General features: G+C 30.4%; 1 protein-coding gene across 9 annotated transcripts in view; it reads left to right on the plus strand.

Moving 5' to 3' along the window:
- LOC139492122 (uncharacterized) overlaps nucleotides 1–10,969 on the plus strand; it is a 42,313-nt gene extending 31,344 nt beyond the window's left edge. For 5 of the 9 annotated variants that reach the window (XM_071280263.1, XM_071280306.1, XM_071280289.1 and 2 more), the window contains 6 exons: nucleotides 3,764–3,787; nucleotides 8,119–8,214; nucleotides 8,534–8,692; nucleotides 9,389–9,484; nucleotides 9,859–9,997; nucleotides 10,665–10,969. In XM_071280263.1, coding sequence (XP_071136364.1) covers nucleotides 3,764–3,787; nucleotides 8,119–8,214; nucleotides 8,534–8,692; nucleotides 9,389–9,484; nucleotides 9,859–9,997; nucleotides 10,665–10,678 — 528 coding nt within the window. In that variant the 3' untranslated portion in view covers nucleotides 10,679–10,969. The remainder of the gene's footprint in view (nucleotides 1–3,763; nucleotides 3,788–8,118; nucleotides 8,215–8,533; nucleotides 8,693–9,388; nucleotides 9,485–9,858; nucleotides 9,998–10,664) is intronic. The other 4 variants (XM_071280270.1, XM_071280321.1, XM_071280296.1 and 1 more) reach the window with 1 other exon arrangement.
- The last annotated feature ends 1,633 nt before the right edge of the window (nucleotides 10,970–12,602 follow it).

Consider the following 12,602-nt stretch of genomic DNA (forward strand, 5'->3'; position numbering starts at 1 on the left):
TTGATTGATTAACATTATGTCAACCCCGCCCCCCCCTCTCCCAAATCCCCCAAAAAAGAAAACGGTATAAAGATAACAGTATGCGTGTGATACATTCAGTCGACTTGGCAGTTCATTGTAGTCAAGATATTGTGTTGTTATTAACTTTTATAAATATGACGGAAATCATAATTCTAGACTGTTAAGCATTTATACAGTATCGAAAAACTATTCATACTATTTTCCACACCGTTCAGGAAACGGTGATTTTGCTGTGTCTGGAAGTTAGTTGCAATTTACAGAAATACACTCCAACCATTATTAGATACTAGTATTGTTTTACATTTGTTATTTCGAGACCGTTTTAAGCTTGCTATGCCGTATGGGTTTTTCTTATTATCAAAGTCCCTATGGTGACCTCTGGTTTCTAACTTATACTTCATTTGGTCTATCTGTGAGGGAAAGTTGTATCATCGACAATCATTGCTTAAGTGAAATCAGGAAAGAATTTTTGGTTACCATAGGTTCCAGTTATACTATGAAAATGAAAATATTTTGGTCAAATGCAACCCTAGGATTTGTAAAATATTTTGAGCCGATGTTTTACTCATTTAAAATAATGAACTAGAAATAATTATCATGTTCTTAAATCATTAACTACAGATTGATAAGTAAATATGGTTCAATGTAATCAGACGCCAGCTTTAATTGCTTATTTTATATACATTTGTTGACCGATTTTTGGCGGAATTTTGCAAACGAGAAGCCTTATTTTTTAGACTATGTCTTTTAAGCTTATAGCTAATATATATTATATATATTATATTCGTTTTACCACTTTCTAAGTTGGACTGAGAAAAAATATATAAAAACAATAAATTATTAGATTCCCATTAACCACCCGTTGCACATTCATTGCACATTGCCCTTTTGCCTTATGTAAATGATGTATTCCATGTTCTAATTTGAAATTGATGAATAAACTGTGCTGTAATGTTAGATTGCACAGCGTACAGTTCAATCACTGTGAACATTCGTGTAATATTCTAGATTTTGCATCAAAATTTAATAAAAACTAAAATTAAAGAATACCCTTCCGTCTGGAAGGGTTCATATGACATTGACCTCTGGCCTCACGGTCATAAAACTTTCGAGCATGACTTTTGTACTCAGACTCAAGGATCCGGAAATTTTTTCACCTAATTTCGGTCATTTTCATACAACTTAAAAGTTGATGCCCCTTTTCAAAAAATGATTGTCAAAATCACATTACTGCATGAGACTCATTATGAGTATGCTCATACTCGATCGTCATGTTCGTAGCATCAACAAACTTGTTTCACTGTTGCATTGCAATTGCTTCATGATTTGTCTTACCATTTTCCAAAAATTGATCAAGAGCAATTAAGGGAAGGCAACAGTTTAAAAATAAAATGATTTTAATGACTCAAAACGATAATATTCTCAGTTATCACTTATGTTTCTTTCGATTCTGAAGTCAAAATTCAAACCGGATGTAATGCGACAATAGTAAGACGAACAATTCCGGACTCATTTCCGGGATTAGTTTTGTTTACCCAAATCACAGGAAATCATCGGCTTTTTAATATTTTACCCCTAATAGTGCAAGAATATTAATTAAAATAGTTGCACTAGCTTTATTTAGGATGAAATTATTTTAAATTTACGATTAATTGTCTAAATCTGTGGAAGAGAATTTCAAGCATGTGTATTACATAGTTAACAAAGCACGTGTTTTAGAAGTAAAAAAAAATAATTTTCTACGTAAATTAAACCAAGTTTTAATTTGATTTTAAATCATAATTGACAATTGTCTGACCTGTTGGGTAATTAAATAATGAAGCCAGTTGGTATGGAATTTTTATTTCTTTTTAATAATAGTTTGGAGCTTGTGATTAAATGCCAGGTGTGAATTAAAAACACAGGTAAAGAGATTAGCAATCATTAGCCAATAGCTCCCCGAGGCATTAATATAGTTATTAGGAGGGCCCTCAGGATTATTACACTTTATTGGAGTGGCAGTTTAATTACAGGAAATCGATAACAAAACAAAAATACGTTCAAAATGGCGATTTTGAAAGTCAATCTCAACGAAATGACCGAAATTATTACTGTTGAAAAATAAAATTTGACCTAAATCCAAATTAAAAGTTTAGGACATTATAGTTTCAGTTTAGGACATGACTGGCAAATATGACCGTTTCCGGACCCTTGCTCAGACTCGAAAATCAACCAATCAAATTACTGGATTTCATGTTTCGAGCATGATTTTTGTGCTCAGAGCACTGAGCAAAGTTTTATGCCTTCAAGGCCTGGTTTTGGTGCATTAGTAAACTTTTAAAGTTTCGTGGTTATCTCTTTTTCTGAAACGTCATACGCAAAGGTCAACTGTATCTGGTGAAATTATTGCATGTATGTGTACATGTCTGACTGGCAGTGTTCTTCGGACGTTGATTTCATTTTCATAATTGTTTGATCAATGCTTATTGTTAGTTTCTCTGATAATCTAAGCTATATATTCATTATCTTTAATGTATGGGATTATCGTAAGGAGTTTTGTCTGTCTTTAAGAATCATCTGACCTTGACCTTTTATTCATAGTTCATCAGTTTTTGTTGTACGGCTTTTTTCTCGGATACTATAAGCAGTAGGTTATCTATAATTTGTTGGCTAGAATGATTGTTTATTGATCGTGTCCATCAAGCACGGTTTATATGACGTTTACCTTATTTTTACTGATACATGTAGTTAAGAATTTCAACATTTAATAATGATCAGTAAAGTAGGCGATACATTTCAGATTGTTATATAAAACAAATATTTTCTAAAATTTTCATAAATTGTTAAGGCATAGTAGCTTTTAAAATCACAAAGAGAACAACACGACGCTCGTAGGTGGTTATATCACTCGTCTAGCTTATTACATAAAATAATGCCTGATAGATGTAGAAAGCAGCAGGCTGTTTCGACAGCTGAATTTTGATGAAAATATAAATAATAACCGGCTTCTCATTGTTAATATATTAACCCGGCCGCATGGGATTGGTTGTGGGGTTTGAGGTGAATAAGTTCATTGAAAACAATTGCAAATTTAACGCAATTAAAACAGACATGTTTGTGTATAAAGATACTATATTGACCAGTCCGAACAAAACTAAGGTTTTCGTCATTCCGGTACGTCATATAAAGTAAAAGAATCATGCTAAATGTAAGATCAATTCAGACGGCTAGATCTGCAGGTATAGATTTATTCACCCGGTTCATGTGTTCTTCCATGCACGTTTTCTATTATATTTTTTCTTTTGTATAATAGTTGTACACATTTTTGTAGAATTGATAATTTAATTCTTATTCTCATTATTTCATTATATTGTACAGATTTACAGCAAGAATCAAGAATATTATAATTCATGAGCTTCGCTTTGAATATTTACAACAAACGTGTGCCATGTGTTTTGTTTTTTTTAATTTACAATTTGTACACTTATTATATACAATCCCACACCATTAGTTCTATGTCATAAAAAAGAAAACTATCATAGACAAAATAATCGTTGTCCTTTATTAACAAATCCATTATATTTTTGGAATATATTTCACATTTGTTAGTTTTATGTTTATTGTCGGTTATGTGCAAGTAATTTTCAAACTTACAAAAACAAAATGCCCAAAGAGGAACTTTTTACCACCAGGCTGTTTTTTAATGGCATAATTAACTTATTTATTCACATTTTTGGTCATATTTTGTTATTTATCTACGAAGATGAAACCAGGTGGCATTACAGAGGTAGGTAGAATGCAATAGGAGATAACTTGTCTCCTCCAAGTGAGAATGGCGTTTTATTTCAACTTCATTGCTTAATATCCTTGAAGAATGAATTTGGGATACTGAGAAATGAAGTCATAGTAATTCCTCGATTAGAGATATACCAAGTCCATGCATGAATTACTTTCCATTGCATTATTGTTTGTTATTATTAAAATGGGTGTAAGCTCCTTCGTTTGTGTCGATGAAATCTTTTCCACTTAATATGAATAAGAAGCACAAAACATCAACGAATAATCAAACTGAAGACAAGAAATATGGTAAAGCCATTTGAAGTCATACATACATAAGGAACATTTTTAATAACAAGATGAAATTTGTATTTTTGTCCCTCTTGATTTTGAGAAAAAAAAGCATAAAATGCCTAAAAACCTAGCTTTACACGATATAGCACCTACTTATAGTGCATCAAGTTAATAAATAAATCAAGAGTATTATTATGAGCAGCGCATAACTATGTCAAACAAATCCCTGTGTCAATATTCATAGTAAGTGGAATAGAAATGCATGTTTAACAATATATCCCAAAGTAATTTCTTTTTATTTACGGAATCGTATTTATGCCACATAAATTATTTTCTTCATATTTCTATTAGTTCCAAATTACGCAAATATTTGCATTATCTCTCAAAGGTTTTTTTGTTATAACGCAAAGGTTTGCCTTATTAAACGAATATTTGAGTTATCTTACAAATGTCTGTGTTATAATGCAAACATAGGAAGAAATTAAAAAAAAATGTGCATGGTGCAAATACGCTTCCGCAGTAATTGAACTATCAAATGAACCTCTATTACCAATATTTATATTTTCCTGTCCGTTTTGGTAATCAATTCACACTATGTGAATCTCAAATTCCAACAAAAATTGGATGTTTTCACCTAAAATTTCATGTTTATAAAACAAAAACTATTTTTTTATCATAATATTTCATAAACACTGTATAACCTGTTGTAAAACTTTTGATTTGAAATTATTATCATCAAAAATGAATGTTTAACAAGCTTTTCCCAGTTTTTCACTATTTTTGTCAAATTTTGCTATTTTTCACCCAAAAAATCCATTTTCCCACTCGGATATCTTGGTAGTCTTTTAGTATGTTACATAGAAAGCCTTTTAGATTTGAAAAATACCAAAAATAATTCTGTTGCAATTTTTTTGAGGTTGGCCACATTTTTCATCTATTTTGACTAGACTATTGGTAAATGCATGCTTTAACTTTTTTATTATTATATTTTAAATCAAGGAGACTTTTGTTGGTAGAGAGAGAAAGATATGACTGATAAGCATCTTTTATAATTCTCAGATCCAAAATATAATAATTTTTAATCTGATATGTATGAAAGACAATTCTAGAAACATAAGACATTGAAATGACATAATGAGAAATAACTATTGCGTAATGTTGTCTTGTCGTTGATTGTTCCTCTATTTTTCTGGAGTAGGCAGTTTGGTGGTAAATGATCGGATCAGTTGTTCTTTCCACTAATTTTGGTTATTTCCGTTAACTTTTTTATGTATCATTACTTTTACTGATATCATTTTACAGTAAGAAGGGTTCAGATTAAGCCAACTTTAGTTAACGTATGTTCAGATCGGGTGCGTAGACAGTGTTTGTGTTTTATGCTAGGCAACGACATTCGTGTATTTACTAATCAAAAATGCATTTACACATAATCAAATCACGGACTTGTAAATTTATATATATTTATATAATTATAAATTGTAATATAATGCTCAAGATAAGACTTTTTTTTCAATAACGCTTGGGGGAATCCGAACACTATCATTGAAATGAACGTTAGAGAACCAAACCAAACGGAAATTGACTATAAGGTAGAGCGAATCCTGCTGCAAATTAATGACTGATGTACAATCGACAAATTGAGAATCTAAATTATGTCACTTAAATGACCTACAAAAAATCTGCATGTTCATGCACGAACGACTCTATAAAATTGCTGAGTTGTATTTACTATCAGAAACTTACAGTCAACAAGGAATGCTAACGACCCAGTGACAATAATAATTAAATGAAACAAAATTGCAATAGACTCGAATTCAACTAGCGAAGTTCGAGGCCACCTTTTGTCAATCCGAAACCATTCTAAAAAAGGTCTTAGCCAGATCATAAAATCCATCTAAAAAACTGCATTAACACAAATTTTAATGTTTATAGTGATACTTGAGACGGGTAAACCTTCGTAATTTTATATCCCTATCAACAAATTTAAATGCTCACTCAAATGTCATTTTTTGAAATACACCACTGTTAGGATGAAATGCAATTATAATGTAACAATGATAATAGTTATCAAAAGTACCAGGATTATAATTTTATACGCCAGACGCGCGTTTCGTCTGCATAAGACTCATCAGTGACGCTCAGATGAAAATAGTTCAAAAAACCAAATAAATTCAAAGTTGAAGAGCATTGAGGACCCAAAATTCCAAAAAGTTGTGCCAAATACGGCTAAGGTAATCTACTCCTGGGGTAAGAAAATCCTTAGTTTTTCGAAAAATTCAAGGTTTTGTAAACAGGAAATTTATAAAAATTATAAAAATTGATAAAATTAATTGCTTTCATTGACAAACCTTACCCCTATTAAGCATACATTATATCTATGTGCTTTTATAATTTCGTTAAAAAAAAAGCGTCAACTTGAATTACATACTTCCTTTCAATGACACAATATTTAAACTGTTGGAATTCTAACAAATAATAAAGTACTCTTCAATTTTATGTTTATCTTGTTAATTTTATGCATGAAATTAGATATTTATTCGTTTAGTAAATTTTTGTATGTATTCAAGTTCATATGCAGGCATTTGATTGTTTAGATACTAGTAGTTGGTTCTTGTTTAAAAGTATTCAGATATGTATTCAGATATGTATTAAAGATAGGTTCTATATAAGAGGGAGCATTTTTTATTCTTCCTAAGGTAACTTGATGTATGGAAGAAAACTGAGTGCTTTTTTTATATATATAAAAAAAGATTATAATAAATCTTAATATTATTCAAATATTTTAATCACCAAAGACAAGACAGTAAAAATTCAAAAGTCATACTAAAAGTTTTACTGCAACTTAATAGTTCATTATTGACAGTTAATGTGTCATACATAGTGAGTTACACGACTACAAATATGAAAAGAAATGGTAAAAAACTAGATGAACATAAAATTCGAAATTTGCATGTGTTAAGTATAGTTTGTAAATATATTTGTCCATATAATCATTTTCTTTCTCCCTATCAACATTTAATGATTTTTGCAATTCTATATCTTTTAAGTCTCCCAGTACATTTCTTTCCAGTATTATACTGTTTCACTTTGTTTTCAACATTTTTGTTAACACCTTCGATCAACTAGTCAAGAAATATTAAAACACGAAGGGAGTTAACACAAGATTTGAAGAACAGTAGTTTACCGATGTTTAAAAACCTTAGATTGAAAATAATAGTTAGACGTGAACAAACAAAAATAATCATGAGCATCTTTGCATTAAAAAACTATGCAAATTAATTTGCAGTATAAAACTTATGATAAAACTTTGAGGCATGGGTTTGCTACTTGTTTTACCAAGAGATCTGCATTATCCAGCCTTCGAATGATATATGATATGTTTTGAACATTTGGTCATGGTGTTTTATTACCTGTTTACAGTTTGTGATTATCCCTTGATAAACAATGATTGTGTATCTAATACAAATATAATTTTTATATCATTGTTTAATTACATGTTTTTATGCCAATGTAGAATAAATATGATGCATTTGCAGGCAATTAAGCCATTCAGGAAAAAACCGTGGATTGCGTTTGACTTAAAATAAGACAAATCTTCTAAAATTTTATGAACTGATTGGTTTTAGTGGTTTTTAGTGGAATATTTTAGTTTAAAAGTAAAAAAAAAAACACTTTTACTCTACTACAAGCTTTTTATCCATTCGGTTAGATGTATTTAAGATTTTGATTTTGCCATTTGCTTAGGGAGTCTTTCATTTAGAATGTTTCTTGGAGTTCGGTAGTTTTGTTATTTTACCCTTTTGAGTTTTTTTTTTTTTTTATATACTTATTTATTTTTAGAGGATTCTTACTGTTCAACTGTACAACATTGTAAATGTATAGTCGAGGACTGAATCCGAAAACAGTAATAGAATTCAACTGATACAAGACTATAACACATTTCTATAAAACATTTTTATTTTGCATTCAAAAAAGTTTTAAACAATAAAATTAAAGGTATTTTAGTACTGGTGTTTTAATACAACTCCTTTTGTCTTTCAATTTAAGGATGAATTTACAACAGAACATGCCAACTTGTTGTTTGGTGAAAACTGCAATGCGGCAACAGCTTTTGAAGCATTAGACAAAGATGGAAATGGAGAGGTAAGTAGTCTATGGTGCATTGACAATCAACAGTCGTAGGCCTACACTTTTATTGGAAATCGGCTTCATAATTATTTCTAATTCGTACTGCGAGTATTTGATATAGTGTTCTTCAAGACATAATTTAAGCACAATTTTTTAAAACTTTTTTATGTGATCATATGTGACATCACTTTTTACTGATGTATAAGGTTGTCTAACAAAGATAAGCTTTTACAAATCTTAATTGTTACAAATCTAATTCATCAAATAATAACTTTACAAGGTTGTATGTAACAATGTAATATTACACCTTAACATGGTTCACTTTATTTAACAGATTCAGTATCACGAGTTAGTGAACTTTATTCAAAGCACCGGTATATGTCTGCAACAAAGATTTCTTGGATATCAGCGGAAGGATATAACAGGACTGTTTTCATTTTTTGACACTCTACAAAATGCACTACTAACGAACGTGAAAAGGGTATTTGTCGAGGTGAGTTCCAAAAATGTATTTCGATACAAACTTGCATCACTCTTGTGATTTATAGCCAAATATACAGGAACGATATTACAATGCGTACTATCAAATGACATGCAAATTGGTGCAAATACAAACTTAACTTTTATCTTGTCTTCGTTTTGCAGTTTAAGAATTTTATATTACAAAGTGTTTGTTTTAAAGACTTAACTCCTAGCTTGAGCTTTTAAGATCTGTACAAATATTTCAACCTATGACAAATGATTTAACCGTAACTGTGTTTTACCTAGAATAGATCATTTACAATAGGTGAGGAGACAGGAAACAGAAATGTATTTTGTGAAGCTAGATTATAAACAGTTGATTTGTTAGAAACTATCATATCTTTGGTTGAATGAGAGTTAATATTTCTAAAACTCAACAGTGCAAAATAAAGCTTATATTTTGTTTCTAATATTTAAATCGAAACCCTTTTTTCTGTCTCTTCATTTTTTTTCTTTCACTTGGTCGAAGCATACAAATATTTCTAATCATTGAAACCAATAATTGACCACAAAAAAACCCACCCTTTGGATATTCAAAAAGATTAAAGTCCATAAAACTTGACAAAATAAAACTGTAGACGATATATATCAGCAATGAAACGAATAAAAAACATCTGCCAAACAAGAGATAACCTATCATAATTGTTCAATGATGAATATTTTATAGGAAAGAGACTTTGACAGAACGGTTGGAATCAATACTGGTCATGTTGGAACATCAGATTTTGTCTTGGAGCCAGAAGATAGAGCTTATGTTGTTGAGGTATGACATTCATTGTCTATGTTCTAACTTGTAACAAAAATGTAGATTACAGTTTAAGAAGTAATGACTATTTTCAATTGAACAGACAAAAAGCACCTAAACTAATTGAAAATGATACATATAAAAAGGTTTTCCTCAAATTTTCTCAACTTTAGATTATACATGCTCAACCGTTTTATAAAAAAAAATGATAGATTGATGGTTTAACTATTGAATATTTGCACATTTTCCGTTATATTAGAAATACTTAAGTAGTTTACATTGAACCCATGACAATCCGAGTAAAATGTGTTTGACAAACGTAAAGCAGGTTTTAACAAACAAAAACAAGCAGCAGTATATTGTATTATATGTTATGATTTGTACATTTGCAGCAAGGAAGAAGGTCAATGGAAAGTTTTTTGAAGTATTATGCAGCATTATATAAACTAAAAAAGAAGACAGAAAGTATTTCTGAAGATCCCGGATCAGAAAATGAAGAAATAGATGCTCCAGATGACGAAAAAAGACCGTGTATGTATCCCGTTCGTTCTTTAGTAGCATAGTGACTGTTATAAAGATAACATATTATCATTTGCACAAAAGAAACTTAACCGTTGAGAACTAATCAGTGCAAGCTAGGATAATTTAGTATAGCTTGCATTGGCAAAGGCAGATAAGCCGTGGAGTTAAATTGATTGCCTTGGGTACATATATCACCCAAAAAATCACTTTTTAAAAAAGAAGAACGGTATTTAATAAAACGGCTGATATTATAGAGAAAATAGCAACGATAGTACTTGAATACTATCAAACAGCTCATGAAAAGATAAGTTTACAAACTGTCATTTCCACCAAGAACTGTTTTTTCTTTCTTTTTTTACTTAATTTTTAATCACTTTTAAATTACTGCCATCGTTGATTTTGTTGAATCTGTTTAATGATAACGGTCTTTTCATTGCAACTTTTCTATATATCAGAGCATAGCGTATCTCATAATAAGAAAAATTATGTTATTTTTAGCTTAAGTGATCAATTTAAACAAGAAACACATGTTCTCTCTTTAATTCGAAAAAGGCTAAGACTATGACGGCTTTTAAAATTATGCTAGGTCTATTTTACATTGTATTATCTCAATGTTATATTAGTTTTTAAGTTAACTTTATGTTAGTTTTCAGAGAATCTTTTTATTTTATTTCAGTGAACGAAACCTAAGACAAAAAATGACACTTTAATGGAGTAAAGCGTTTTTCATCGGACATAAATAACTGGCCGTAGATGGTATGTCCTTTAGAACTTCAGCGAGTGTAAATTCTATGGACGCAAAGAATGAAGGATATGTCAAGATATATCTAGAGATACTACTGACAGTTTTTAATGCTTGGTACTTACCATGTGTTACACTGTGATTTATATGTCATAAATTTGTGTTGACTTTAAAGATAAACATTACATATATGTTTAATTGTATTCATTCTTATAAATTATGTTTTAGCAATAATTTCACCTGGTGCTTATAAGACCATGTTGCCTATAATCATCTCTTTTATATCGTATCCTCTACAGCAGTCCATTGTTTTACCTTTAGTTTACTTGAAGGCATAGTTTATCGATATTTTTTAATTTAGTAATCTAATTTTCTTCTCAATTAAATTGTTTTGAAATTATAGATGTGCACAAATTTTGACATGGAGTAAGATCTTTAGGTGCCCCATTTCTTTTAAATTTTTTTAGTTATTTAGCTTTTAGCGTCTGGCGTATCAAATTATAAGCCTGGTACCTCTCATAACTATTAGCCTGTCGAAATGTATTTTTGTATTGAAAATTTGTGTATTACTCTGTCCTGAATAGTCTTGCATTTATTTTTACTGTAGTCCTGTCATGTTATGTTGTCATTTTAGTGTTATATTAACATTGCCATAAAAGCGCGAGGTTTGGCTAGCCATAGAACCAGATTCAACCCACCATGTTTTCTTGAATTGTCCTGTAGCAAGTCAGGAAAATCGCAGTTGTTATCTTATAATTCGTTTCTGTGTGTGTTACATTTTCGTTTGGTTTTATGTTGCACTTAACTATTTCTATGGTTTCGTTGTTTTCCTCTTATAGTTGATGTGTTTCCCTCCGTTTTAGTTTGTAACCCGGATTTGTTTACTCTCAATCGAATTATAACTTTCGAACAGCGATATACTACTGTTGCCTTTATTTTTCGGATATATCAGACTGCGTCCAAAGTTGTGTCAAATTAGACTGTGCATCAAGTACGATAACAATGGATTGTTCACATAGTAGGATATATATTCATATGATACCGGTTCGTGCATCTGAAAACTATTGCATCAGGTACACTCAAATCCACTTTTTATGAAGTGTATACTATTAACAAAAGAGTTTATCGATGTTTTCTACAAAACAAAAGGAATTATAGTAAAACATTCATTGTAAGAGGTCATACAAAAGCTTACTTTAAAAATACCCACACTGACTCCAACAAAAAATACAACGAAAATGATATCATAATCCTTGAACAGATTAAAAGTAAAATCACAAAAATACTGAACTCCGAGGATAATTCAAAAAGGTAAGTCCCTAATCAAATGGCAAAATCAAATGATAAAAACACATCAAACGAATGGACAACTGTCATATTCCTGACTTGATACAGGCATTTTCAAATGTGGATTGAACAGGGTTTTATAGCGCTAAACCTCTTACTTGTATGACAGTCGCATCAAATTCCATAAATTTGCAACGATGCGTGACCAAAACAGACATAATAGGTAAAATTGTCAAAATAGGGATACAGTAATCATCACTGTCACAATCTCAAAAAGAACAAAAACAAACAAATATTTTACAAAGAAGCACAACAAGCAACTATCAAATTTAACAACCACATTCATTGCTAAGAGCCGCGTGTTTGGCGTCAGAATGTAGACATCAATTTAAAATAATTTTATTCAAAGCATTTTCAAAATTATAATTTCACATGGGGAATGGTGGTATACAGGGTTGAAAAACCAAAAGTTTTGTTCGAACTAATTTCAGAAAAAAAAGACCGAGATTTAAAATTATCCAGAAGTTCTTCAGAATTTTTAAGAATCCACATATGGTTAATAACACTACGCGAGTAAATTAATTT

Source organism: Mytilus edulis, chromosome 1, assembly GCF_963676685.1.
Source record: "Mytilus edulis chromosome 1, xbMytEdul2.2, whole genome shotgun sequence".
Taxonomy (NCBI): Eukaryota; Metazoa; Mollusca; class Bivalvia; order Mytilida; family Mytilidae; genus Mytilus; species Mytilus edulis.